This window comes from Onychostruthus taczanowskii, unplaced genomic scaffold (assembly GCF_017590055.1).
Source record: "Onychostruthus taczanowskii isolate IOZ18803 unplaced genomic scaffold, ASM1759005v1 scaffold49, whole genome shotgun sequence".
In the NCBI taxonomy this organism is placed as follows: domain Eukaryota; kingdom Metazoa; phylum Chordata; class Aves; order Passeriformes; family Passeridae; genus Onychostruthus; species Onychostruthus taczanowskii.
In genome coordinates, this window is record NW_024502458.1 from 3,135,395 (window position 1) to 3,163,165 (window position 27,771).

General features: G+C 39.6%; 1 protein-coding gene across 4 annotated transcripts; it reads right to left on the reverse strand.

Annotated features, from left to right (window-relative positions):
• Positions 1–1,252: 1,252 nt before the first annotated feature.
• On the reverse strand, positions 1,253–27,771 carry NUCB2 (nucleobindin 2). 4 transcript variants are annotated; one of them, XM_041415066.1, is made up of 14 exons: positions 27,624–27,771; positions 26,670–26,786; positions 17,422–17,565; positions 16,706–16,813; positions 15,806–15,932; positions 13,353–13,456; positions 11,551–11,736; positions 10,823–10,913; positions 9,197–9,255; positions 7,966–8,058; positions 6,847–6,936; positions 6,143–6,313; positions 5,744–5,825; positions 1,253–4,018 (listed from the first exon to the last, which is right to left on the reverse strand). In XM_041415066.1, the coding sequence occupies exons 3-14, from the start codon at positions 17,563–17,565 to the stop codon at positions 3,906–3,908; spliced, it is 1,368 nt and encodes a 455-aa protein (XP_041271000.1). In that variant the 5' UTR covers positions 26,670–26,786; positions 27,624–27,771; the 3' UTR covers positions 1,253–3,905. The 4 variants fall into 4 exon arrangements, with proteins under 4 accessions (XP_041271000.1, XP_041270999.1, XP_041270998.1 ...); XM_041415065.1 differs by having other exon boundaries at positions 26,670–26,799; XM_041415064.1 differs by lacking the exon at positions 26,670–26,786.

A 27,771-nucleotide genomic window follows, 5' to 3' on the forward strand; every position in this document is an offset into this window, starting at 1 on the left:
TAATTCTAAAAACTGTTACTATTGGATGTAACTTGATTCTGGCAAGTGTAGCTTTTAAGGCATTAGGTAACATTAGGGTAACTGTAGATGGTTTTGGTATTTGCTGTCTGTGGATGCATAAATAACAGGACTCAAACTCACTCCCTCCTTTCTCATTATGTAAAAATAATTCATTTTTAGAAATGTAACTCAGCTACAGTCAGTGCTGCTGTTTTCAGATGGAACTCTCATTTCAGAGCCGTGATACAACTGGGACCAACCTTAGGGACAGCTCTCGGCATCTGCTGCCTACTTTTGCATAAATCACCAAAGGACAAGCCCTAGTTCAAAGCTCCTTTTATTTACAAAACCCTACCACACATCCTATTTTTCCTAATCCAGATAAATCCATGAGATGGAAAATTCTAATGTGGCTGCATATGGCACCACATCCTGTGGATGTAAGAGACACCTTGTCCCAGCCATTCTCACATCCTGAAGTGGCCAACACCTGACTAGGAATGCAAAATCTAGGTGCAGAATGCAAGCTATAGAAGGATGTGTACTAAGCCATGGGTGCTTCACCTTCTCTGGAACCTCTGTTTTGAATGTGAACAAGTCAGGGAAGTGTGGGGTGGTGTTAAGACACAGTGGCACAGTAGGCGATTTTAATTAGTTTGGTTTGTTTTTATGAATATAGAAAACGGAGCATTTGAGTACCTAATTAATGAATAGCTACTGCAGTGAGGCAGCTGGTGCCAGGGAAGAACACATCTCTTACATCTTATTTTAAATTCAAATCTTTCCAGAAAGCAAGAAGTGCAGGGGAAACAGGAAGGACTCCTAAGGAGGCTTCAGGGTGACCTAATTGTGGCCTTTCACTGCCTGAAGGGAGCCTGTGAGAAAGACGGAGAGAGACTTTTACAAGGACAAGTAGTGACAGGGCAAGGGGGAAATAGCTTCAAACTAAAGAGGGCAGGATTTGATTAGATATTAGGTTAGATATTAGAAAGAAATTCTTTACTGTGAGGGTGGTGAGGCACTGCCACAGGTTGCCCAGAAAAGGAAGTTGTGGATGCCCCATCCCTGGCAGTGTCCAAGGCCAGGTTGGATGGGGCTCTGAGCAGCCTGAGATGGTGGAAGGTGTCCCTGCCCATGGCAGGGGTTTGGAACAAGATGAACTTTAAGGTCCCTTCCAACCCAGGCCACTCTGATTCTATGAATACAAACCCAGTTCTTGCCCACCCAATAAAAATAAAACACTAAACCTCTGTCACTGTGCTGAGTTTCAGTTTAATCCAGTTAAAAACTAATCTATACAAAGTACAGAGTGGGGCTTTTTTTTTTTTTTTTTACATATATTGCACCAGAGATATGAATTTGTACAACATTAACCAAATTTTACCCCTTCATCCTCCTACTGAAATCCCAGCCAAGTACAAAACTGAATCTCTGCATCTTTGTGGTGGAACTGGTATCTGTACAAAGTTAGATACAGTTTTGTTGTAATCACCTCCCAAATGAAAAGCAGAATACAGGCGTAAGCACTTGTGCCCATGATATTCCAGTCCCTTATTTCTCTGTGGTTATAACTTCCCACTTCCCAAGTTACAACAATTCTTTACAAAGCTCTGGATGTTTGCAAGTAAATGGGATAAGGGGGACAATTGCCAACAGCAGAGTCAGGACCTCACAATCAGATGTAAGAGGCTGCACTGAAACTTAAGCTTGAGCATTACATTACCAAGTCATTGTGACATTTAATGGCATCTTAGAAGGCAGAAGTAGCCTGAAGGAATGGTTTGTATGGTAGAAATGCCTTCACACCAAAGGTTTCAGTCCTTGAATCTCTACTAACATCTGTGGCTGTATCACTTGTCCTCTGTAAAGCTTCATGTGGGATGGGGAAAACAGTAAGATTTCCCCTTGCCTTTACCATGACATTTGAATAATTCCCTCTTTGTTTCCCTCCTCACCCTGTTACCCATTATCAGGCTTCAACCCCAAAGCCAGGGCTGTGCCCAGAGAAAGTTCATGGAGCTGTAACTGTGTCTGGGCCTCTCTGCAGACAGCTGAGGCTGTTGAAAGATATTTTAGTCTCCAGACAAAGACAAAATCAAACTGGCATAGAAATGACAAACAGTGGAGACATTGGTTTTGGAAACTAAAAACGTCATCTACTTGCATAAGGAATAAAAAGAAAATGAGAAATAAGTCAAATTGAGTGGTATAAATGAACGAAATGCAACATGACAACAGGATAAAATAGATAAGGAAGCCTGATCTGTTCCAGCACTGAGTTCTGCTGCATTGTGTGGAGAACAGGAATATACCCAGGTCAGATGAAAGAAGCCTAGAGCATGGAAGGAATGTGCCTGGCTTCCATCAACCAAAGTTCTTCAAAGTGAGAAATTTCCCAAATGTCAATACAAAATGTTAGCAATTGCCCTCTGTTTTGAGTTTGCCTAAAATAGTCAAGTCTTATTCTGAAAGGAACATCTTTCTTTAACAGAGACGTGCTTCTGTTTCTTTGCTCAAGCCCCAGAATATCTCTTTTAATGCCACTGTCAGCAGTTAGCCACAGAACAGGAAGGAAATGTAAAGGATGCAGGCAGAGGTGTGTGTATCCGTTCAAAGCCAGCATTATACAATCAGAACAATCCGTGTTTAAAAAACAAAACAAACAAAAAAACAACGACAAAAAGCCAAGCAAACAACGAAATCCACACAGGGTTTACACTTTAGGATAGTTTCAGTTTGAAATGAATGAGAAGCAGGGACACTGGCACAACTTTTCAGCATTATAGTAAAACTGACATGAAAATCAACTTACTCTTATAAAATCTTGGCTTGCAATACGAGGGACCTATCCTGCTTCAATACCAAAATAATACAGTCAAGTAGCACCCCTGGCTTAGGACACTTCTTAACCTTAGACCAACTGCTGAAAGACTCATAAGAGTCAACAGTGAGACCCTTAACAAATCCCAGATTCATGTCTGAGAAGAGCTCTCTGAAGCACATGGTGCACTTTGAAAAATCTGGTTTTATTGTAGGAGGTAGGACAATTGCACAGAAAAAGACAGTGAGTCTTGTTCTGTTTTGCACAATATTTCCATCAACATAAAAAGCTTACTTAATAACATGCAAAATTTTGAGATCAGCTGGCATCTGATGAAAGAAATGGGGACAAAAGTGCTGTCCCAAGGGCCAGTTGAGCTTTCAACTGCTACACAGAATTCATCTCAACAAGGAGGACGGTTCAGATCAGTACACAAGCACAGTATTCCTTTTGAAGGCTTTCAGTGAAATTCTTAGGTTTCTGTAAACATGAAAAATATTCACTGTTCCACATAATTCTTTGCTGTGTTTAAATTTTAGAAAGTGCAAATTTTCTGTGATTAAGAAATTTCACTTTTATTTGGTCTCAAAGAAGAAAGGGTTTAGTAGTGCTGGAAATAGGCCTTTATCTATGGTCTTTGTTTCCCCATCTTTTGCTTTTCAGCATTTCTGGAAAGAGTTTCTACATCAAAGTAGACCTAACTTAACATCCAGGCCTGCTCCCTGTTTCCTCTCTGAGAAGATCCTGATTCATGCCTAAACACAGAATGGCAGACATCTCCCCCTTCTTTGTGAGGGGAGAATTCAACAGCTCAGTCCCCCGGCCATAAAAACCTTTAGCATTAATGGTTTCCTTAATTCCCTTCTCCATTATAGCCTCTACATGACCCCCTTGTGTTTCCTACCAATGCATTTGAGAGAAAATTAATTTAACTTAAAAATCAAATCTGACTGATACTTCATCTCTAACATTCCCAGTGATTTTACAGTCTGAGGGAGAAAGTTCATGTTTCACTCTGATTTCCTGTCCCCCCACCCCTCCCTCCCCAAATAATAAAGATGCTATAAAGTTGAGGCACGAGTGGTTAAGGGTGAACTGGATCAGTTCTGACAGCTGGTTCCTGGATGTGTCCTGGTGGTAAAGGCTGATCTCCTCCTGCTGGGTGCTGTGGTGCATCTGCAGCTTTGTGTTCAGCAGCTGGAAAACAAGAGGAGAACCCTTGGTAACATCTCAGTAAACTGGCCCCAAATGTGAAAATTCTCTAAATGAAAGTTTCTAGCATAGAGACACTCAAACAAAACCTCCTATTTTCTGGTTTACAAGTGGAATCAAGAGTTTTCTGTGTGCCTAACAATGACTTGGGATCGAGACCCAACAGTCTGCACTATTAGTCAGTGTCACCTCTTAGATTACAAGTTGTTTCTACTTTCTGTGAAATATTCTCACATAACACATTGTTCTTTCTGAAATAAATCATGTTTTTATGAGACCTTTAATTCCAATACGGGAAGCTTGAAAAAGAAATAACAGCTTGCTCCTGTATGTTACTCCTCACTGCATTGGTTCTCACCATGTTATCTCTTTTGCCTGTGTTTGAGTAATACTAATGTTCATACTTTGATGAAGATTTCAGAACATGCAGCTCCCTTTCTGGATTTTTTTTTCCCCTCAAATTACTCTTAGTAGATCCAGTGGCCTACAGATTTAAAGTAGTGTCTACTTGGACATGCTTGATTCAGTGAATGAGTAGTGACCAGTTCTGGCTAATATAAAGAATTCTCATGACACCTAATTAAATGACTTTACAGAACGATTTTACATTAAAAAATGCATGTGTTAAGAACAGTATCTGCTACAATATTGCCAGTATTGAAAGATGTATCATCTGCAATCACACACACTGGTTTTACAGAAGGTGAGGGGAATTTAGGCTCTTGGAATGAAGGATCATAAAATGAAGTTACCTACAGGGAGTTTCAAAGCAAATAAAAGGCAGAATTAAATAGGTTCTGAAATCTCATCACTTCCCTTCACAGAAGTGAGTGGGCAGAGTTTCAGGGTACCCAACGAGGTAAGCTGCAGTCACTGAACACAGCTCCTGAGGTCTGAAATCCCACTGCTGGCCCTGCAGGAGCAGTTAAGAGCTCCTAGTACTCAAAAGGCTGCCTAGATAGACCTGAAGCTTGTATTTGAGATCAATGTCAAGAAGTTCTGGAGCTTCACTGATGATGTCAGCACATGAACATGGGAGCTAATAAAGCCAGCATAGTTTCAGCCTTTCTAGAGACAAGAAAAGGCTGATTTGGGATGCATGGGGCAGCAGAGCTCAAAGGAAAAAAAAAAAAAACCACAAAGGAAACCTGGGCAATGTGCTATGGATAAGAAGTGCTAATATACACCTGACTTGTGCTGCCACCAGTGATGAAATGCAGTGATTTATTAGGCCATTGCCTTCTCCTGAGGGTGTTGAAGCAATTGGTCATTCATAGTGCCCAAGGCTAACTTCTTGTGTCCTGCTACATCCAGTTGCTGGTAAATTGGCCACTGAGGATTTTAAATGCTTTGATTTGTTCTGCAGCCTCAGACTGCAATGCAGCCATAGATCACAGGACCTTGTCTTTTGTATGTTCTTCCCTGCATGCTCTAGATCTCAGTATTTCAGACTAATACAACACAATCCTCCTTTCTGCCAACTGGATCCTTTGTGCTAGGACTCTTGTTTGTTATTATGGACTTAAAAGCAGTGAGATTTCAGGAGTACTTAGTACTTATTTCCCTCTCAAAAACAGGTTAGTGAACCTCTCTCCAGAGGTCATTAAAGCTGTATTAAGTTAATAATTCAAATAGCAAATATGGAGGTAATGACTTTTACATTGCAAATCTGATTTTCAAGTTTGTGCATCTATACAGAAAGACACATACGGGGCTGGATTTTCAGTTCTCCACCTGGTCCTGCAGGAGGACTTCCTTGCTGTAGTTTCTTTTGTTCCATCTGTTTTACAACCTGGTGAAAAATAAAATACAGCAGTTGAAAAACTTGAATTTGCCAGCTTTCTCTGATGTGACATAAATTAATACATCTAAACCAAATTTTGCAGTTATGTAAGGTCCTTCTTAGCGGGTTCACTAACTAATAGTGCTGAGTTGCTTTAATTCAGAACACCAGACTATGTTTTGCTGTGGAACCATTAGTTTAGAATTCAGCTGGGACTCATATGAGAAACCAAGGTCAATCTCCAGAGCTGGGAACTGTGGAGAGCCATTACACGTACAAGGACAGAGAAGAGATGAAAACAGATATATGCTGTCCTCACACTATACCTGCTGAAGCTCTTGTTTCTGAGCCTGAAGCTGATCGTGCTGCCTCTGTAGCTCTTCCTTCTGTTTCTGAAGTTCTTCTGCCTTCTTTCTAAGTTCATCTTCCTGCTGGGAAATGTGATTTTCGAATTCCTTCAGCTCGTCCTCGGTGAAGAGCTGCTGTTGATCTAGTGTCTGCAAGAAAATACATACAAGCATTAATACTTTGCCAGGAAAGCACGGGTATTTTTTTATTATTTCCTTACTGAAATTCTTGCACGGTTCACTAAAAACCCTAAGAACAAAATAGTGAGACATGACACTTTGTACATTCAATGAAAGCAGCAAAATAGCCATTTCTCAGCTATTTTCTCAACAAAGCTCTACTAGGGATTTAGATGTAGGAGAAAAAATATCCTCTTTCTTCCAGCTAAACTCTTATCATCCCTTTGAAGTGATTCATAAACAAAATGTCCATTTCCATTTGAAAAGCACGTGTGAAAAGCTCTTCCCGAATCCCCGGGGTGGCGCCAGACCTTTTCCGTTTGTGGAATTCACATCTGCATTACATTTAGGCAGCTGAATGCTACCTTCAGCTGAGGGGTTTAACGACACGCATACCAAAGCAGAGCTGAAAAAAACCAAAGGTCACAGACATGCCGTTTGGTTTCCTGCTCCAAGTGCTGGTAATGGTGCTGCATGTTGTACTTGGAACACATTTTCATTACCTCCCAGCTATCTGGCTCCAAAAATTCCTTTTTCTCTGTAGCTCGCAGGAACTCTTCCAAAGTCACTAGCCGGTCCTTGTTGATGTCAACCTATTTGAGGCAAAAAATTAAGCTCAAGATGAAGGACAGGTTTTGGAGGAGCTAATGTTTTAATTTCATCAATCAAATATAACGATTTTCAATTTTTTGTATGTCCCATTTTCAAGGGAGTGCCCACAACGTTTTCTGAAAACTCCTTTCACAAGCTTAATTATCTTAACAAAAATAGAACTACAAAGTAAATCCTGACATTTTACTTCAAAATTCACTGGCTTTATTGGAAACACTTGTGCTCACAGTCCAAACACTAATAGTGGAATGTATGAATTTTATTTTTTTTTTTTTTTGTGAAGATGTTTTGTAGCTTTCTGGTAACTATTCTGACTCACAGTTACAAAATCATCTCCACCGCTGGAGGGGGAGGTTTTGAAAAACAACAATCCCACCCAACTGAATTGTGATGGAATCCTTTAAGGGGAAGGGAGGAAATGCTTCCCTTTATGACTAATAGATGACCAGGCTTGCTCTGTTCCTCAAGTTTAAGAAATACAGTTGAATACAGAAATATTATGGGTGGAAAACACAGTGGTTCAAAACACCCCCGGTTCCACTCCTGTGTTTCCTGAGCTGAAAACCCATCAGACCCAGCGAAGGTTTTCACTGTCACAGGTGATGGCTTGAGCTCTGAGCCCCCTTTTAAAGGGACAAGGCTGAGCTATATGAAATAAGACATTGCTCTACTCCCTCTTCTCACACCTGAATCTTACCCATCTGCCAAGTGCCAAAGCATATTTAGAGTCTTACTTTTTTGGCATAAAACTCACAAGGAATTGCTGTTGAATCTCAGTATCTGCAAACAACCAAGGCTGTAAAACCTTGTTCTTTCTCTGGAACTCCTTAAATGAAAACTAGTCAGCAGGCATTACATCAGAATACAGGGACAGGGTTTGAGAACTGTAACTTGGCAAAATCCCAGCACAAGCAGCTCCCAGTGTGACAGGCCATCCCTTTCTGCTGCACTTGGACAACACTTCATGGTAGAACTGTATTTTTTGAACACAGAAGGGAATCAGCCCCCACCTCATTCATTACATGTTCTCTCATTCTCAGCCTTTCTTCTTCCATTTCAACCATGTCATCCTCTTCATTCTTGGGATCATAAACTTTTTCTAACTGAAATTTAAAATTAGTACATGTTAGTTTGAAGAAAAGGCTGCTCATTCAAATGGCAGAGCATATCTGGAAAAGTGGTGTGAGATGTTCTCTGTGTGTGCAATTTTCCTCTTTCAGCACAGTATTTAAGCAACAAGTGAGCCTTTCTTTCCTAAGAATGAAGTTTTCAGTTAAGTCATGTGGTCTGTTACAATTCAGTGCTGTGGATGTCACAGTCAAGTTGACCTCAGTGTGCAAAGTCTGATCCTACATTTCATTCAAAGCAGGCAGAGGTTCCAAGTGGTTTCTGGAATGGGAGAGAGTGGCTTTTTCACCAGGGCATGCAGCTGACCCTGTAAGCATTCAGGGTATCACAAGACAAATTCAGTGCCAAATTTAATGGCTCACTTCTCTCCTTGCACAATGTCTTTCTGGAGAGTTCATGCTTATGTGCTTCTACTTGGCTTTCTCAGGCATTTCTCTGACTTGACTTGCCCAGCCACAGGTAATTTTAAGGTCTCAGACTATTAGTTTTTATACTACAAAACTATAAAACAGTGAGACACCTGTCAAAAGGGACTGCACTGTATCTTCATTGTAGTGAAGGAGATTGTGGCAAATTATTGTACCAGAGTTAAATTTTCAGACAACAAAAGTAAGAGCCTGTCTACTTTATCAGATGTACATGTGCTTCAAACTAGCCAGACATAAAATAGATTAAACTTCCATAGCCACTTCCACAGTGCTGTCCCTGAGCCAAGGCACACAAGTGTGACCCTTTTTCTCATCAGGCTTGTTGATGAACACTGATTGAGCACAGGTGCCCAGCTTCAGAACCTTTATCAGGCTGCATCTAGGGAGAGCAATTCTCTGCACTGCAATTTACACAGGTAATACCTATCCTGCAGATTAGTTATAGAATCTCCAGCAAGCCTGGGGCAGAAAAATACATGAGCACTAGATTTCTGATGTCTGACTCCTATTCTTCAACTACTTTATTTTGCCTGCTTTTTGCACTTTTGTAGAAATATTAAGGATGCATGAAACTTGGCATGAATATTCTATTTTGTAGTCCAAAGCCCCTAGATATACTTGGGAAAAACAGACGTCCCTGTAACCATTTACTGATAGAAGATAAGATTCTGAGTAATTTTTTTACCTCTTTAGTAAATAGAGCTTCTAATTCTTGCTCATCCAGGAAACCATCATTATTGACATCTACAAAAAGAAGTTTCAAAAATACAAATAGAAAGTCATACATGTAATAGATCTCCAAGAGTTAAGTAAGGATCAGTGTACACATTTAACAAGAAGCTGGTTACAAAGGTTGTTTCTGCTGCTTAGGTTTTTAGCAGGCATTGGCTGGAGAGTCACTTTTGGTTGGTTTGGACAAGTCTGGAGCAATCTCTCTACTTCTTAGATTAGCAAACTGAAATAGGTCACCGCAGGATTGCGCAGACTGCAACTGCCAAAAAATATTGCTGAGAACAAGTTGTCCCCAGTTAACCACTAAATTTGTAATTAGTCTCAGGAGCAAGCACCAAGATTCCGCAGAGAAACTTTAACTGACAATATGACTCCTTAAAAACTTAAAGAACTACATGAACATCTATATAAACATGCAGTATTTGAGATACATGTAAAATGAATTTTCATGACAAATGTAGAGAGAATACTTGATAATTAATGATCCATCTTTTATCCTACATTGTGCTCTGAATACTGTTACACTACCTCTGAAATTAAAAGAAAATATCCACTTCAAATTATTACCCAGTATTTTTGTGTCATTGCTTCAAAGTTTTCTATATACTAAGCTCTAAGGTAACAGGGGATTTCAACTATTTCTGTTTTGGTAGGTTTTGCACAAAGAAGCTACCAAAAAATTTCAGAAAGCTATCTTTCAAAATCTCCTTCTAGAAAGAGATAAGATTTAGGAACTATAACTAGGTGATCATTAAGGTCCTGTTAGGATGATGATTAAGGACCCAAACCATTCTATCATTCTGTAATAATACATGCTTACTATAAGTTATAAACTGAGATAAACATTTAGACCCAAACTAGAACACTTTTCTTTATCTAAATCATCATCTTTGAGATTCGTCACATTCTGTGTTCTGTTCAACGCTTTGCAGCCTAGTGCCAGGCAGGATCTACTCAGGGGCACTTCATGAGGAAGCATTTAACAATATCAGAACATAAATGTCCTTGGTGACATCATCAGATGTAAAGCAAGGTGTTCATTGAGATGCATCCTTATCTCTGCTACTGCTTGCTGCTTCTAGCTGCCCATTCCTCAGAAATCTAGAGGCAGGATTAGAGGGTTTTTGTTTTATCAAGGGAATATTGCAATTTCTGAATAGCCTTGGCCCTTCTATGAGCACTCCAAAGATTAGGAGCATCTGGTAGTTAACTGCAGAGATGATGAGAAAGCAAGTTTTGCCCCTACACAAATCTCTGAGGATTTATTCCCAGTACCTACTGTGCAAGCAAAGTTATAGATATGGACAGCCCTCTAAGTACCCACACTTCCCTAGGGAATCACTACTGGGTTTTGCCTGTATTATTTTAGGAGTAGTTCAACAAATCTCTGAATGTTTTCAAACTCCATTTAAAACATTGCACAAAATTTACAAATAGTAACAAATATTTTCTCCTCTGTACTATTCAGATTCATCCAAGTTGCTTGAGGTGTAAGACTTCATCCTATGACAAACTTTTCCTCAGCAGAATGTAACAAAGTCACTTCAATTGTTCATTAGATTAAAACTAAACCTCTTACCGTGCAACTTGAAAAATGTTTTGGGATCAAATTCATTAGGATCTAGTCCATCTGCTTCTTCCCACACCTCTTTCAGTTGATCTTTGCTTCCCTATAGATTGGTTACAAAGAAAAACTATTCAAAAGACAATTTAGTGTAATTTCCCTGCATTACCTTTGCATTATGGTTTCTCTGAAAGGCTTGCTTTATTTGCTGACTAGTCATGTGGCAAATGGAATCAGTGGCATTTTCTTTCCTTCCCTTTTGGTCAAGTCTAATACTTTCATTAGACAGAAAGGCCCAGGGAAAGAGGGAGTGTAAAGGAAATGCACATTCTGTGGAAAGGAGCACCTGTAATAATAATCAGTCATGGCCACACAGCCCCATCCAGAAACAACAGCTGAAGGGAGCTGAATTATTTTGCCTTTCCTAGAGCAAATGGTACTGTGATGCAGCTCCTTGCAGGCCAGGCATACCACACAGGCATCCCTACAGTTTTGAATACTGTTCTGGCTTCTTCCTTATGAATTTCAGTGTCTATGTAACAATTCTGGCAGCAAATAGCACATCTGTACAGAAAGAATGGGAGTGTATACAGTGGGGTTTGTCATGCTCTCAGCACTGTGCCCATGTCAGTAAGAGGAGGAAAATGATGAGAACAAACAAAATACACCCTTCTGTGTATTAGCTTTTTCACTCTGGAAAGGAAAGCTCACACACAGTCTAGTAAAACAGGCTGTGGCCTTACAGGATGGTGAACTTTAGGGTGATCTCCATGTTTTTTCTTCATCTCCTCAAATTTGGATTCTTCTCTCTTCCTCTTTTCTTCATCCAGTGTTTTTAAATACTCTCTCCTCTCGTGTTCTTTCATCATCTCGTATTTCTTAAACTCCTCATGGCGAGTCTTATCATAGTTTTCCAGGTCACTTGTAGCCTAAAAATAGGGATATATGCAGACAGATGATTATGTAACATAATCTGACATTAAAACCACAGTATTGTTCAGATCCATGGGCAAGGCTGGCCATGTTGCCATTCACGGCAGACTGGCTGGGGGCTCCTTTCACGTGACAGTGATGCAGAAATGTCCCTCCTCCCTTGGTCATTTTCACAGAAGTTAATTTGTAATGGTTCATCTGTTGGACAATTTTTGCAATTACATGGTGCTGTAAGAAGGCTTCAAGGTGTCCTTTCTCATCAGTGAGTAATAAATGATCTCAAGTTAATCAAGTCCTACACTAAGAGTACCATTAACTCCTTGATCATTTCAGAATAAGAACATTTGTAGCTTATCCTACAGTTTAATGACAAAAGTGCCTTCATTAATAATTTGATTTAGTTTGCAGCAGCTTAACACAGATTAAATTAAAAAGCCCCAACAATTAAACTGAGAGAAAGGGTATGAGAGGAGAATTTCTGACAAGTTCTTGTATAGAGTTTAAAGGTGTGTCATTTTCATACAGGCCAAAGCATTAAAGGATGTTTTGGTAGTGCTTTTCAAAGTAACATGTTTACATCTGATACTGTCTCTCCACTATTTGCATTTTACTTTTCAGATTCACTGTATGTTTTAAAAATAATTCCAAAGCTAAGACCCCCTTAAGTATCCATTACACCCTGTCAGTATCTTGGTTGAGAAATGAGAAGACAAAACAATAAAATATGTAATAAAAAAAGAACTGTCCTGTTAAGGGTATGCTTCTCCAAGCCAACCAGAATTTTCCCAGAAGAGATGTTCAGAAATGTTTAGAAAAATTAAAATATCTCTATAAAAATAATTCTACAGAAAATGGAGATAATTTCTGTGTCATTTTTTTACCCTTGGAAGATTTTATCTTTCAATTTGTTTTGAAAGTATTAAAAATTGCTCAAATTCTCATGTCAGACATGCAGTGCTCTCTAAATTATATTTAAGACACTTTTCCCCCTGGGAAGTTTATTTTTCTGTAGCAGTTGAAAAAAAGCCACGTCCTGCTTAGCTTAACTGCATCCCCTGAACAATCCCCACACACCTGTGACTGATACTGAATCTGCTGAACAGACACTGAATGCCATGCCCAGTATAAGCAACTTCTAATATTGCTATCTCAAATTCTATTCTGCTGTGGTTTTGCATCTTGATGTATATATAGGAGATCCCAAAATTCATATGGCTGGGCTAGGGATGATTATTTACATCATTCTGTGAGAGTCCTATATCATTTAGAAACAGAAATCAGAAAAAACACTTGGGAAAAAGGCACCCCTATCTCACCTGTATTTAATTTAAAGGCTCTCAGAAAGGTGTGGTTTATTCCCAAAGTTGCTTGTACTGGCATGTGAATGTTAAGTCTTGTTAAGGTGACATCCCAAAATTTATGGAGTCTTTTGCATCATAAACACTGGGCAACAGTTTTCAAGTGTGCATGGAGGCAACTGACTTTTTTCTGAAAATGAAAACTGCATGTCATTTATAAAATGTGCTATATAGGAAAGGACTTCCCTTTACAGAGGTAAAAAGCATAAAAATTAAAACCCGAACTCCCACAGCAGTTCAAATCTGGCACTCACTGCTTTGATCAGCATATCCAAGTCTTTAGGTTCAAAGGTGTCAGGATTCTGATGGTTCAGGTGCTCAAACTGCTTAAGGAGAGCCTGATGGTCTATACCAGTGTCTGCAAGAACAAGGTATACATGTAAAACATTAAAATAAATTTGAAATCCAGAAAAATCACAAAGTCTTTCATATGGGAGCTTATGCCGTGTAATACCTGAGGTTCCCTGAGGACTGAGTAATTTTTTCATTGCTGGAGGAAACTACATTTCTAAAGCTGCTTTTCCTAGAGCAGGTTGACAAACTTTATAGCAGTTTACACTACATTCCTTCTGATGGGTCAGTGCTGCATTGCACCCAGTCATTTTACATGCACAAATTACAGGTCTGTTTCAGCAAGAGAAAGTATGATCAATTTGAGCTTTACAAAATAAAAAAAAAAATATTCTCTATTATATAAATTGGATAGTTGACATTGTGCTAACAACCTGCATATTTTTCCTGAATGGGGACTGTCCTGGATGTTTTGCAAATGACACATCTGGCCAAAGATTTATGTATGATATGGTGTAAAATTGTATCCAATCAAATAAGCAGATAGTTAAACTTCATTTGTAGAAAAAAGAGAAGTTCAAGACAGTGGAGAGTAAGGTCTTGTGTCTAAAAGTTGGAAACATTTTCTCTTCCTTGTGACAGGAGTGATACCCACCAGCATCAACACACAATGCACTAAAACTAAACACATTTCTACCACAGCTTCTCTAGCTGTTACCATGGTCTCTGAACACTAATGCTACTCTCTTATGCTTATGTTAAGTACAGCAGTTGTGACAACCTTTTACTAGATGACTTAGCAAAGAATATTTTATTTGTTTGAAAAAATAGAAAATACATTTTTGAATATACTGATCTTTCACAAACTATCTGCTTTACAGTCAAAGCTGTGTTTGTATTAACACAAAACAGCAAACACTGGCCAGGGCAGATTTCAGGCATCATTCCCCCCTGGTGAGATCATATTTTCTGTTTAAATATATGTGCCTTTGTCTGTGTTTGAAACATTTTCAGAAGTGTATTAACAGACTTAAAAAAAACCAACAAACACTAAAAAAAAACAGCCCCAAAACCATTTTTCTCCATTTCTTACATTTAGGGGAAAAGATTAATTCTATTTGACACTATTTACTTGCCAGATTACTGTATGATCTGAGATTCAACTCCTAACATTCTTCTGGCCTACTGATCAGTCAAGTAGGATCTTGGTGAAAATGTTTAAAAACACAACTGGATGAGGATTGAATATATGCTGAACAGAACCTCAGATCTAGTTGTCTGGAGTTTTTTAAACCTGATCCAGCTAAGAGGAAAGAAAAGAGCAGGGGTTTGTGTGCCTTTTTTTCCTTTTTTGTAGATCAGACAGATGACTAAGATACTAAATGGTGTTATAGGGAAAGGATTACAAGAGCAAATATAAGGAAATCAAACCACTCTGCCTGCTGCTATTTTAATGCTCTTTGTGCATATTCCAAGATGCTGTCTAGGTGTGTAGATGCAGCTGTATTTTATAGTTAATCTGGCCATACTTGTATATGATGTGAAGCAGTCATGGGCAAAGCTGACTATAAACTTTGCCAAGTATTTTTACATCTTAGTACTCATCTGAATATTCTGAACTGCAATAATCTGTTCCCAAATGTAAGATCTCACATTTACACTGTAAGATCTGAGGTGTTGGGGGGAATCTTTTTCTAAAGCACACTCTGTTAGTTACTATTGATTTATGAAAGCAGAGAAGGGTGGAAGTAATCAGTCCATTAAACTTCACAATACCTAAAACAACTATGTACACACCCAGGTATCATTAGCTGCTGTCACCTAGCTGTGAATGTCACCATGATGTCAGTGGACTGCTTATCTGCAACAGGAACAACACCCCCATAAACACTTTTTTGCCACATCTAAATTAGCTTAGCCTGCAAGACAGACCCTTATTCTGGGAGTATTTTATTTGATGCATTATGTATTCAATTTCTTGGGATCCCCCTTGAAAACTTGCAAACATCTTTGCAACAATAAAATACTGACAAAAAAATTCATTTTCTACCCCCTAAGGATATGAAATACTGTGTCATGGTTTTTATCTTAAACACAGTCCTACTGTTACTGATTCTCTGTGAGTAATCTATGAACTGATGCATTACAAAAATAAGACGTTAAAAACAAGAGGTAGAAGTATCTGAAAAACCCAGTGACAAACAAGTTCAGTTATTTATAAAACAGAGACGTCTTTTCTCTTCTCCCCAGTTTCCTATAAAGACAGGTCTTTAATGGCTCCAGGCCAGCTCAGAAAGGACACTCACTCTGTTTAGTCATTACTGGTGACAACAAACAATGCACAACTGCTGGACTTTGACATTTCTCTAACATAATTCCATCTGTTAACTCACCTAAATAAATTCTCTACTCTTACCTTGAACAGAATCCATTTTAGCTTTAATTAACATTCTTAATCTTGCTACCTCTTGCCTTTTTAGTTCATCCAGCCGTGTTCTCACATGGTGGCTTACTAAATCAAGCTCTCTGCTTAGCTTTCCACTCTGTCAAAAAACAAAAAAGTCATGCATAAACACTGGAAGAAAGAAGCCTTTAGGATTCCCATTAGACATAAACTACAAGACAGCAGGCTAATGGCAGTCTCTGGCAATACTGTAGCCCACACTCTAAGAATCTAAACATTTTTTCAAAGAGCAGATTCAAAATTTTTATGCCTATGGTTATGGAAACAGAGAGGAATCCTAAAAGCTTTCAGAAAAGAGAATTTCTAAGCATCTTGCTCCTCCAAAGAGCAAGACCACAACCTTGAGGGAGCAATGCCTAATAGCATTTGTGACAAATTTCTTGATCAAATACTCTCAACTGAGTTCAGAAGAACTATGAGAAGCCCACAAAGTGCCTCATCCTCTCAAGGAGGGCTGTTAGGCTTGAGGGAAGGTAAAGAACTATGAGAAGCCCACAAAGTGTCTCTCAAGGAGGGCTGTTAGGCTTGAGGGAAGGTAGGAGGCAGCAGCAGCCCCGATGTGTATTGCAAGAACCTGGAAATGGAGAGGAATCTCCAAGGCTGACCAGATACAGCACAGAAGGAAAAGATACCTCAAGCTGCCAACAGCAACAGGAGGGATTTAAGGAAACACAAAAAGCAGGATCTCCTCCTTCAGTCTGTCACTTTAGACTGTTTCCTACTTGTCCCTTCCCACATTTCTAGCTCCTGAAGGGGCACTGCACAACAGCCACAGGAAGAAAGAATACAACATACATGGCTCATGATTATAGATTTAATTAACCTCAATTTAACTCTTTTTTTCAAACCTACCTTTATTTCTTCTATGTCAGCAGTCTGGAGTTTCTCCCTGAAATGCTTATCAGTTTCCAAGACATCTATTACTTGCCTGAGATATTCATCATAATAAAGTCCTGTATCCTTTAGAAAAAAGAAAAAAAGGGAAATTGAGGAAAGACTACACTCACAAACAATTGTTTTGTTTAAATACAGTTATTAAACTGACACCCTAATCTTAGCAACATAGCACTATGCTGTCTTACATATGTTTGTGTTTTCAGATTTGCATCATTGCCCTATAGCAATTTATGATCCATTGTTTCAGCAACTGACAAGGAAGAAGAGAAAAATGATTAGGAATCCTTGTAATACACAAGCATCTGTCATGTTAATGTAGTGTGTAGCTTTTTTAAAAGAATGCAGTTCATCTGTTACTGTTCTATTTGAAACACTGAGCTGGGATCAGTGAGTGGAAATTCCTAAGGCACCACCCAATCACTCAAAGTTAGTCTCTGTGGGACAGTTATGTGCTTCCTCTTGTAATCTGGGAATTCCTTCCATGTGCCAGTTCACCTTTAGCAGTTCACTGAAGAAAATAAAGAGCAAATTTAAACAGAACATCCCCACAGTAGATGGCACACACACTGACAACACTGGGGAATATTAGTTTCCTTCTAAAGGAGTTTGCTATATCCAGATTACTAACAATTAGGATAAACACAATCTCACATCAGTTTCTTTATACTTACTGGATTTTCTACCTTCTCTCCTTCTACATGGCCTTCTGCTTTGACTTTTGTCTTATCTATGTCTATAGGTACAGCTTCCAAGGCCATTAGGAGACATGTCATCAGCAGAAGACACTGCTGGGGCAGGACAGATAATCTCTTCATCTGAAATGAGACCAGGTCACAAAAATTAACATAAATCATGTTAACCTGCTGTACTGAGGAAAAATTTTTTACATTCCTATATAGATACCTGTAATATCCCACTTTCCTCACAATGTCCTGCCCTCAAGGAACACAAAAACTCCAAGAAGTAATACAGCCTTAATTTCTGAAGGCCATTCTTAGGCAAACAGATTTCCTGAGATTTGGCTTTTGTGCCAAACCAAGCTGTAAATGGTGAGGGTTTGTAACCTGCTGAGGCATTAGGCTTCCACTTTTGTGCCAAACCTAAGCTGTAAATGGTGAGGGTTTGTAACCTGCTGAGGCATTATCAATAACAGATGTAACACCTATTTAGGATGTTCAGGTCTCACATAACTAATACGGACATTCCTACTTCGATCATGCCTTTGCTGAATTTATTGGATAACTCCTAAAGATCATTTAGGGACATTGAATCAGACCTTAGTATAGTAATGCCAGTGGATTTTTATGCTTCAACACTGCAATACTTTGCCTAATTTGGAGTCAAGATCCCCTCCAAAATTTATTTGCAGGAAGAATATTTTACAATCCATGTTATATCTGTATTTCAGGTGGGTAGAGATTCCTGAAAACTGGTATTCACATGACCTGACATTGTTGCTGAGGCTGGGGCTTTATTAAGATGCCTTTCTTTAGTGTCTGATACTGCAGAGGTCCTTCAGGATGATACAGCTCCAATTCCCCATCCCAAAGAAGGGCACAGCCTTTCTTTAGTGTCTTAAGTGGAGCTAACTCACACATAATTTGATGAGGACTGAGCAATCTGAGTTCTTGACCTTTGTCTCCTTCCCCTCTATTAAACTTGAAAATAATTCATTCAGAAGCTGGTAAGATGGAATAATTAGATAGAGTGAGTACAGGGAATCCAGCTAAAAAACGTAATGATAGTAATCCAGCATCTGACAGCAAGTCAGGCTCTTGAGATAATCTGGCCAGTTCAGACTGTGACACTCCACTATCTACGGATATTCTATAGGAAGTTTGAGCAAACTCCAGTGTTACATTGGTAATATAAATCACTTCCTAGGAGGTGAAAGTTGTCAGAAAAAGTCTGTATAAAATTAGCTTAGATATGCCAAAGAAAAAGACATAATATTGAAGAAACGTGCAGTCAAATAAATCAAAAGTACACCTGCTACAAGAGGAATTTCTGTACAAGTGCTTTAGCAAGTCATGCGAGGAATTCTGTCAAAAGTATTTATGTCCACCAAGAACAAATCTCTTTCTAGGGGGAGGGGAGAGAAGGACAAACTAATAATGGTGTCAGTGCCAGTTTTCCTGACTACATGATCTGGTACTTGACAGAAATGCATTGCTTCTGCTTGGGTTAAGCTGCCCTTTACTATGGCAATAAATGTTGATAATGGTACACACTTAATATTAAGCATTGTTGACACCCTTTATTCCCCCTTATTCAACGCTAGGAAAACAAAAGCACTCATATGCAAAAAAAAAAAAAAAAAAAAAAGGCATTCAAGACATCTAGAGATATTATTTCTTTTGTTGGGGATGAGGAAATAGCTGGAGACAAAATATATCCACCTATGTATCTATTGTTTTGTATGTCAAAGGCTCAAGAATTACAAAAAATTATGTGAATTCTTTAAAACTGTTTTTTCTTAATCACATCTTCAGCAAAAGGAGCCTAAATGGATTATGCTCTATGCTCAAATACCTGTTACTTGCATTTTTAAAAATAATTAATATCTGATCATTACCAGATGGGATAGCAGGAGCTATTGTTGCTGCCACATTGAGCATTTGAAATTGAATGTCAGCACTAGTGTCAGATTCACAAATCTGACTAGCCTTGCTGGAACTGATAAGTTAATTTCTACACCTCTACACAAACTGTTGGCTTGCAGGGACTTACAAAGCTAATGAGTGAAAGGGTTAGTTATTCACCACTGCTTTTAAAAATGCCAAAGTTCCAGTATGTTGGATGTTTTTAATTACAGAATATTGTCTTAAAAATGCTGTTCCTAGGTTTGTAATTTCAACAGGATTTAATCACAGGAGATGATGATAATACCTAACAAATACTAGGTCTTCAAGTCTCCTAATCTTGATGTAGATGTCAAGACTCAGAGTAGTTCTTGGTACTAGGAGTAAAACAAAAACCCATTTTGCTGAAGTTCTTGCAGAGTATGAATGGGCTGTCTAGTAATTTCTAAGTGAAAGGATTAAGCATATTTCAAGTCTAGGAAACGCATGTGAAACAAAACTAATAAACCCCAAAATACTTATCAAGTATATAATAATTATATATACATACACTCTTAGCATTTTGCAAAACATTTTTTAAAAGGTCATGTACGTTTGAAGTATTCACTTTAAAACAGTGTAGCCTCTGGAACCTGACAGATGAGTATTTTTCCAACCAAAATATTTTCATATATACAAATTATAGTAATAAAAATGATTTAACATTATTATACACTGCTCTAGTTATGTGTGTAAACAGTGTTTTAGAAAATCATTATGAGGCTTGGAAATGAGCATTGCTGAAGCCCATCAGGTGATGGCAGGGAAGCACAGAAAGCCAGAAACTCAGGTGCTTCCCACAGGTCTGGCATTGACTCGTTCTTTGCCTACGGCAGATGCTAAAGCCAACACTTTCAACAATGACACCTGGTCTTTGATCCATTTTAAAGACATCTCTTAAAGCTCCTGACCTACAACTCCTAGTAACGTGACCAATTGTGGAGACAAGGATTGCCAGTTTAGGTTGAAGAAGGGCACACTTAGATTTTTCAGACTTTTTCTTCTCCTGAGGAGCACTGATAGATGAAATGTCCATGCTGAGCTGAAACAACTGAGGTAACCATGCTGGTCTGCCAAACCCCATGCGAGGGAGCACTCATCACCTCCAGATCTGGGATGGGCAATTGGAGCTGTATCATCCTGAAGGATCTCTGCAGTATCAGCAGAGTTGATCTATCAAAAGGCCTAATCAAACTCAGTCCCACTGGCTCTGCTGACATTCTGTGGAATTTGTGCTCATGGGCAGTGGGGTTTTTTTAAGCTTTGTAATTACATGCTGTTATACTGGATGATATCACAGTATGTTCTTCATATCTGTTTGATGTAATAGGCTGCTCAGAAGACTTCACCAAGCAGTTCTGCTTCAGGTTGTGCAGTGGATGTTTTTATTGTAGCTTTTTTGATAAAACAAGCCAAAAAATTTCACACATAATGGGAAGAATTAAAAGCAGAGGAGTCTCCAAAATGGGTAAGTAAACAATATCTCTATCATCACAGCTGACTGTGCAGACAACTATGCCTAACACAGCATTCCCCACAGTATTTTGAGGAACCCAACTGTGATGTAACAAGTAAATTAGAAATACATTTATTAGAATAAAAAACAATTACCTAGTGAAGACAGAGTTACTGTATTTAGGTATCTACTACTCCAAGACTATACTCACCAAAATTTCCTTAAGAAAAGCAGGTGACTAAGGCATGAGTCAGCCTTTAGAGTGTGCCAGTGTCACCTGAGTCACTGGGCACCTTCTACTCTGACGTGTACTAAAAGAGAGAAACCAGCCCCATTGCAAAATCTAACATTAATCACCTGCCAGAAAAACTCAGCACAATTCTCAAATTCAGCAACTGTAGGGAAGAGTGAGAAAAGGCTGGATGAGAAGAAAAGTGGGGGTTCCCCTTTTTGTTCCACCAAGTGAGTTCATTCCACTCTCAGCCTGCTACCAGCTGCTTTTAAGAGTTCTGGATTTTTGAAAACCCAATCCTGGATGCCCATCCCTTCTCAGGCATTCAGAGTGCATCCATGTCAGGACTGTGGCTTTTTCTGCACTAGAGCCACCAAGTGAGCAATCACAGGGGGTGCTGCAGAAGAGGGGCAGTGTCACTTTGCTCACTGCCATCAGCAGTACGTAATGCACAGCCATGTGGCATATTATTATTGTTATTGTTACTATTACTACTTCTATAAGCTTTAATAGAAATATAAACTGTTATGGATCTGCCCAGCTGACCGCTTTCTCAAAGACAGATGGAGAGAGTTAATGTTACAATTGTCATCTGGAAATTAAGAGATTTTAGTCAAAGACAAGTAGCCCACCTAGATGTAAAGGTAGCATAACTGTAATCTGCTGGTATCAGACATCAATCTTATCTTTACAAGAGGGACAAACAAACATTCCCACTTGTACATAAAGACAACTAATCATAAAAGTAGTGCTCTAGAACTGACAAATACTGTAGTGTATAAGCAAAGCCAATAGCCTAAGCTTTCAGGGAAAAGGAAAAATAGCTTCTCCAAGTATTTCAAAACAGAGTGAGAGCTAAAAGAACGAGACAGCAGAAAACAGAGCCACCAATGTAATTGCATGAACAGAAAAATACAACTGGAAAAGAAAAGCTGCAGGCTGCCTGTCAGCAATCCTGATTATTTGTTAATCACAAATTCCTACCAACATCAGTCAAACAGGATTGAGCATTTAAATTATAAAGAGCTACAGGCTTTGAGAAGTAACTTCAAAATACTACTTCTAAAGTTTGTTCTAGCAACAGTAACACAAGCTGCTAAACACCTATACAAACCCCAGAATTACTTTTCATTAATTTAGCACCCACTGCCCAGAAAACAGCATCATGCAGGCACTGGTATCTCTATCACCTTCCCAGCAAAGCACAAGTATTTTTAAAGAAGTAATACCCAATGCCAAAGTTTCTAAAACTGAGATAGGCAAAACAACATAGTAAAATCAGGATGCAATGTCTGCACATGTAGAAGCTCAGTGGATGGTTATGATGCAAGACAGCACAACACTGTAAATGTCACGTCACACATTTGCACTTGCCAAACCCATGTGCACCATGATGAGCAATGAAAACATAAATCTGGACTCACATAATACACAATAAACCTACCCATTCACAGATTTCACATATGCCTGCTCTGATATGGAAGTAATTAAACCTGTGTGAGACACAGTGCAGATGTGCAGGATAACAGTAATGTTCTCTACAGTCATGACCAGAATGTGACTTTCTATTTTTATGCTTTGCACTGGAGAAATGAACAATCTTCACAGGCAATGCTGAATTAAAAAAAAAAAAAGGGCCAGGAAATAGATAAAATATATTGACTGATTTTTATTTTTCTAAGAATATTCCACCCTCAGTACTGGAATGAGATGTAAAGTATTCTCTCATCAGTCTGCTCCAGTCACCTAGCATCTTCAATCTGTTTTCACCTCTCTGAAACAGCAATATACCTGTCCAAGTATCACAGTTTAAACAGGAAATGTTTCATTCCATGGGCTTTTTCCTTTTTTTTTTTAAATTTGCAAATCTATAAATTGATCCACTTACAGAACCCTAAAAAAACTACATTAAATGTTTGAAATTAGGCAGAAACAGATTATTCTTCTGCCATATTCTGTTTGGAAACACCAGTGTTAGTTCCCCCCAGTCTTTTTCAGGAGCACTTGCTGCACAGACACCCTAAGCCATCATACCTTAAGGAGGGTATGGAAGTCCATGAACCAATACTTAATGCATCTTCTTCACACTGTTTGTCCAACGAGTTAATCTGGCATAAGCACAGCTGACATGTGGCAGCAATTTTGAGAAGCAAGTGGAAAAACCTGTTTGCACTCACACTGTTAAGCCATAAGCCTCTGGCTGTGGTGAGAGTGTCTCTTGGTCACCAGTCCCCCACACTGGCTTTGCCCCTTGAACACATGAGCAGCATGCCATGCAAAGGGAAATGGCTACAAGCTGCAATAGCTTTCCCCATACAAGTGAATGTTCCAAACACAAAAACACCTGCACCCTTCCCTTCCCAAGGGATCTGATCCTTTTAGAAGTTAATGTGTAAGCCATTAACTATTACAAGCCTGCTATCATTGTTATGTAATTATATATATATATATATATATATATATATGTTTCATTATCCTTCAAGTATTTTCCTTTTCTCTTCTGTCAATGCTGTTCACTAACTGTATGATTCAGATGTTGCTTTTTGTTCCTGGCCAATATCCAACAGGTTTCACACTGGCCATGCTGTCCTAATCTTTTGTTAGAGCACATCCCACTCAGTTCTCTGCACCAGGAGACCTTCCTTATTTTTTCAAGAAGCATTTTAATCTTGCATGGAAATAGTTCTTTATTAAACAGTATTATTTAAGTACATAAAGGCAGCAGAATCCTTTTTTCTCATCCTGTTTACTTGACTTAAATTATTTTGAGTTCTATTTGTTACCTTTTCACTGCACTCGAGTGCACTGCTTAATTGTCTTTACAACTAAAAGCTGGCTGATGGAAGAGCTGCTTTTTTCAGCTCCCCAGAAAACACAGCATGCCTCAACTGTGCCTCGTACAACATTTACTGAAAGAACCTCCTTTTAAAAAATGCACCTCAGCTGCTTTATTAAATGAGTCATCCAATAGTAACACAAACTATGAAAGCTCGAGTGGGAAAGAGCAATGTTATATTCAAACCACACACAGTATAGGATAATATCATGAAACAACACAACTGTGTCCAGAAAGAAAGATGGCACAGAAGCAAATTGTATGGCTGATGCCACACACGTGCTTAGCTCTGTCCTAAGGGAAGTCTGAAGACTTTTCTTCTTGTTGTAATGCTAATGGTTCATAATTTAAAAACCTGTGTGCACACATATATATTTATAATATTACCTGCCTCCAAGGAATTTCCCTCTCCTTACTTCAAAAAAATAAATACTTCTGTCTACAAAGCTACCTTAGTAACTGAAGAATGTTGAAATATTAGCCTTGTTTTTCAAAGCAACTTGCTTGGTTTTATTAACTCTTTCCAACAAGATTGCCTCAAAAAAAGATTTATGAAGCCAATAGTCAAGCAAAAACTTGTACTGAATTCAATGCATACTTTGTAAAAATCTTATCAGCTTCAAAAGGAAATTTTAAAAAAATTACTGCTACAACTATAGCTTCCTGCACTCTAATTTCAGTTCCCACACAGAATGTAATACAACAGTACACTTGGAGTCTCATAAATTCATTTTTCATAAATGCAAATGGCAATATTGTCAGTGCTGACGTCAAAAGCAACCTCAAGTGTGCTACTACATGCAAACAATGAATTAGCTTAAACTCTAACTCAAATCAAAAAGTATTTCAATTATTCTAACGATATGCATTTCGCTCTAGTCAACAACAACTGATGATGCTAAAGTAAGCCCTGAATGCCCCAGGAGTCCAAGGTACCTTTTCCCCCACTTTGAAAAAAAAGGGGGGAAAAAATAGTTACATTACAAATTACATAGTTACATTACTATACAAAATAGTTATCCAGAATAAATCTAAATCTAATGATGTGGAGCCAGATGTAAAAATATTTAGGTACTTAAGGAGATTTATGTTCACAATTTGTTAATTTCCATTGATTTCTACTTGCTTAGAAACAAAAACATCAACATCCCATTCTACTTTTATAAAGATTAGCAGGAGAAATGCAATCATTAAAAGGGTCTACACTTCTCTTGAATCACCTATGATGAAGAATATTTACAACTGAATATGATTAAAATAGTTCTAATGAAATGCAGTTTCTTTTGCTCTTCCAACTGTCAAATCACACACATATGGAAGAGCAAAAACTATTGAAAGGAACATGACTTTTGACTGATTTCATTTGGTTTGGCATTAGCACCTGGTCATGCCTTTATCTACATAAAAGCACACCCCTATGCAAAAGGCTGGTGTCTGCTACGTATCTGACAGCAACTTCAGAGGAATCTTTTCTGCTTGCTGAGCTATCAATGCTGGGAGCACAATGCCTCACTAGATCAAACACCTCCACACAGGAGTTCAAGTCATAGGAAGTCCTGATAGCGGCTTCAAACTTAACAATAAATGATTTTATCTTTCTTATGTAAAGTGCATTTGTTTAGTCAGCAAGGCTCTGAAACTACTGCGTCAATATTTCCACACCTCTGACAGTTAAGTCAATATATTCTACATTTTTTATTACCTGAGAGTAATTACTGCTCTCCACTTTCATGGCTGCAATTTCAGTTAGGTATGTCTGGTGGGAGGTGGGTAGTTTTTGACAGAAAATCTTTAATTTGGCTTATATGAACAGAAAGTTTATGTCAGCAGCACTACCAGTACTGCACAGCCAAGGTATGAAAACTTACATCACATGCCTTTGCATCCAATTGCTAATGTAAGTTTTAAGCAGACCCAACAGGCAATATAAATTTGTAATTTTATTTCCCTCTTTTCTTTGTTTGTCTTGATTAGAAGTTAATGAGATTCATATTGCTCTACATCAACACAATTTGTTTAAACTTATAGGTTTTTTTTTAGTACAATTATCTTTTTTATTCTGAAACAAAATACTGCTACCATCCTGGAGATTATGGAAGCAAGTAAAAGGGAAAATAGATGATGACAAGAGGCACTGTATGTAACCAGGCTAGTAATCTGTGGCCCACAGTGGACGTAGCACTGTGACTGTGCAAGATCATTGTGCAGTAAATGACAGTAAAAAACATAACAGGATCTTAAGTGCTCACAGAAATGTGGGCTTCTCCCATAAACTTTCTGTGAGTTTTAAGCACAAATGTTACAACAAAACCTGGTTTCAAAGTCTTTGAGTGGCTCCTATCCAGTCTCTACAGTATGAATCTTCCCTGTGCTGCTTTGTTTGGTCGACAGGGACAGTCACTTCAGAATTCAGAGTAGAGGTGCACTAATATTGAGTCAGCTACAGGACTTGTCTTACACTGAGAGAAAAGAAAGTGACAAAAAACCACAGAACTCCACACTGAACTTGATACCATGGGTGCACAGACACTTCACTGTTGATACTGTGATGGTTTCATGTTGAAACTACTGGATGTTATCTTTCCATAGCGAATACTTGTAAGTCAAACAATGAAGGCTTTTTTCTCCTACAGGCTTATTAAATAATGTTGCCAAACACAATCTCTTTTGAAAGCCTTAGCCATGTTCATTTCAGCAAAAAAGATTATCTCTCTACAGCCATATCCACTTTTGGAATATATCTGAGTACAGCAGGCAGCCTGGCACTGCAGTACCTTCCAGAGCTCCTCCAGGGGTACCACAGTAAGATGCGGTCAGCTCTGGGACCCCAGCACAGGGAGCAGTCAGTCCGGACAAGGCCACCAAGCTGATCAGAGGATGGAGCACCTCTCCTACAAGGAAAGGCTGAGAGAGTTGGGATTGCTCAGCAAGGAAAAGACAAGGCTTCAGGGTGACCTAATGGCAGCTTTTCACTACCTAAAAGCAGCCTTCAGGAAAGATGAAGAGCGACTATTTAAAAGAGCAAAGGGAATAGCTTCAAAATGAAAGAGAGTAGAATTAGATTATATTTAGGAAAAACTTCTTCCCTGTGAGGTTGGTGAGGCCCTGGCACAGGTTGCCTGTGGAGCTGTGGATGCCCCATCCCTGGCAGCGTTCAAGGCCACACTGGATGGGGATCTGAGCAGCCTGGGATAGTGAAAGGTGTCCCTGCTCGAGGCACGAAATGATCTTCAAGGTCCTCGCAACCCGAACCGTTCTTCGCCTGCAGACAGTACTGCTCGAGAGCTGTGCCCTTTCTAGTGAAACCCGCCGAGGCTCCTGCCCAAGTTTTCCCTGCGGTTGTGCAATTACGAGCCGCTCCACATTTCTGCCGCCGCTGCAGCCGCCGCCGCTGCCAGCTCAGCTTTCCTTTCTGCGGGCGCTGCGCTGCACAGCCCGCCGCCAGCTCCCGCACCGCCGCGGGCCGGACGGGGGGACGAGCGCCGGGGACACGGGCACACACAGCCCACACCCGGAGCCGCCTTCCCGGCGGCCGCCAGGGCGCTCCGGGAAAACTTCAGCTGCGCCCCGCTCCCGCCCGGCAGCCCCGAGCCCCGCGATTCCACCGCCACCCCCGCGTCCCAGCCCGGCCGCGACCCCCGCGTCCCGCCGCGACCCTGACAGCGGCTGCCCCGCCGCCAGGCCTCCGCCCGCGCCGCCGCCGGGGGCACTGGGACGGGCGGCGCTACCTTCGGGTCCCGCTGCGGCAGGAGAGGAGCCGCTGCTGCTCAAGGGCGAGGTGCGCGCCGACGGCGGCTACGAGCCGGGGGCTCCGGCGGGCGCGCTGCGGCCGCGGCTCCGGCTGAGCTCGGCGCGGCTCGGTGCGACAGCCCCGCG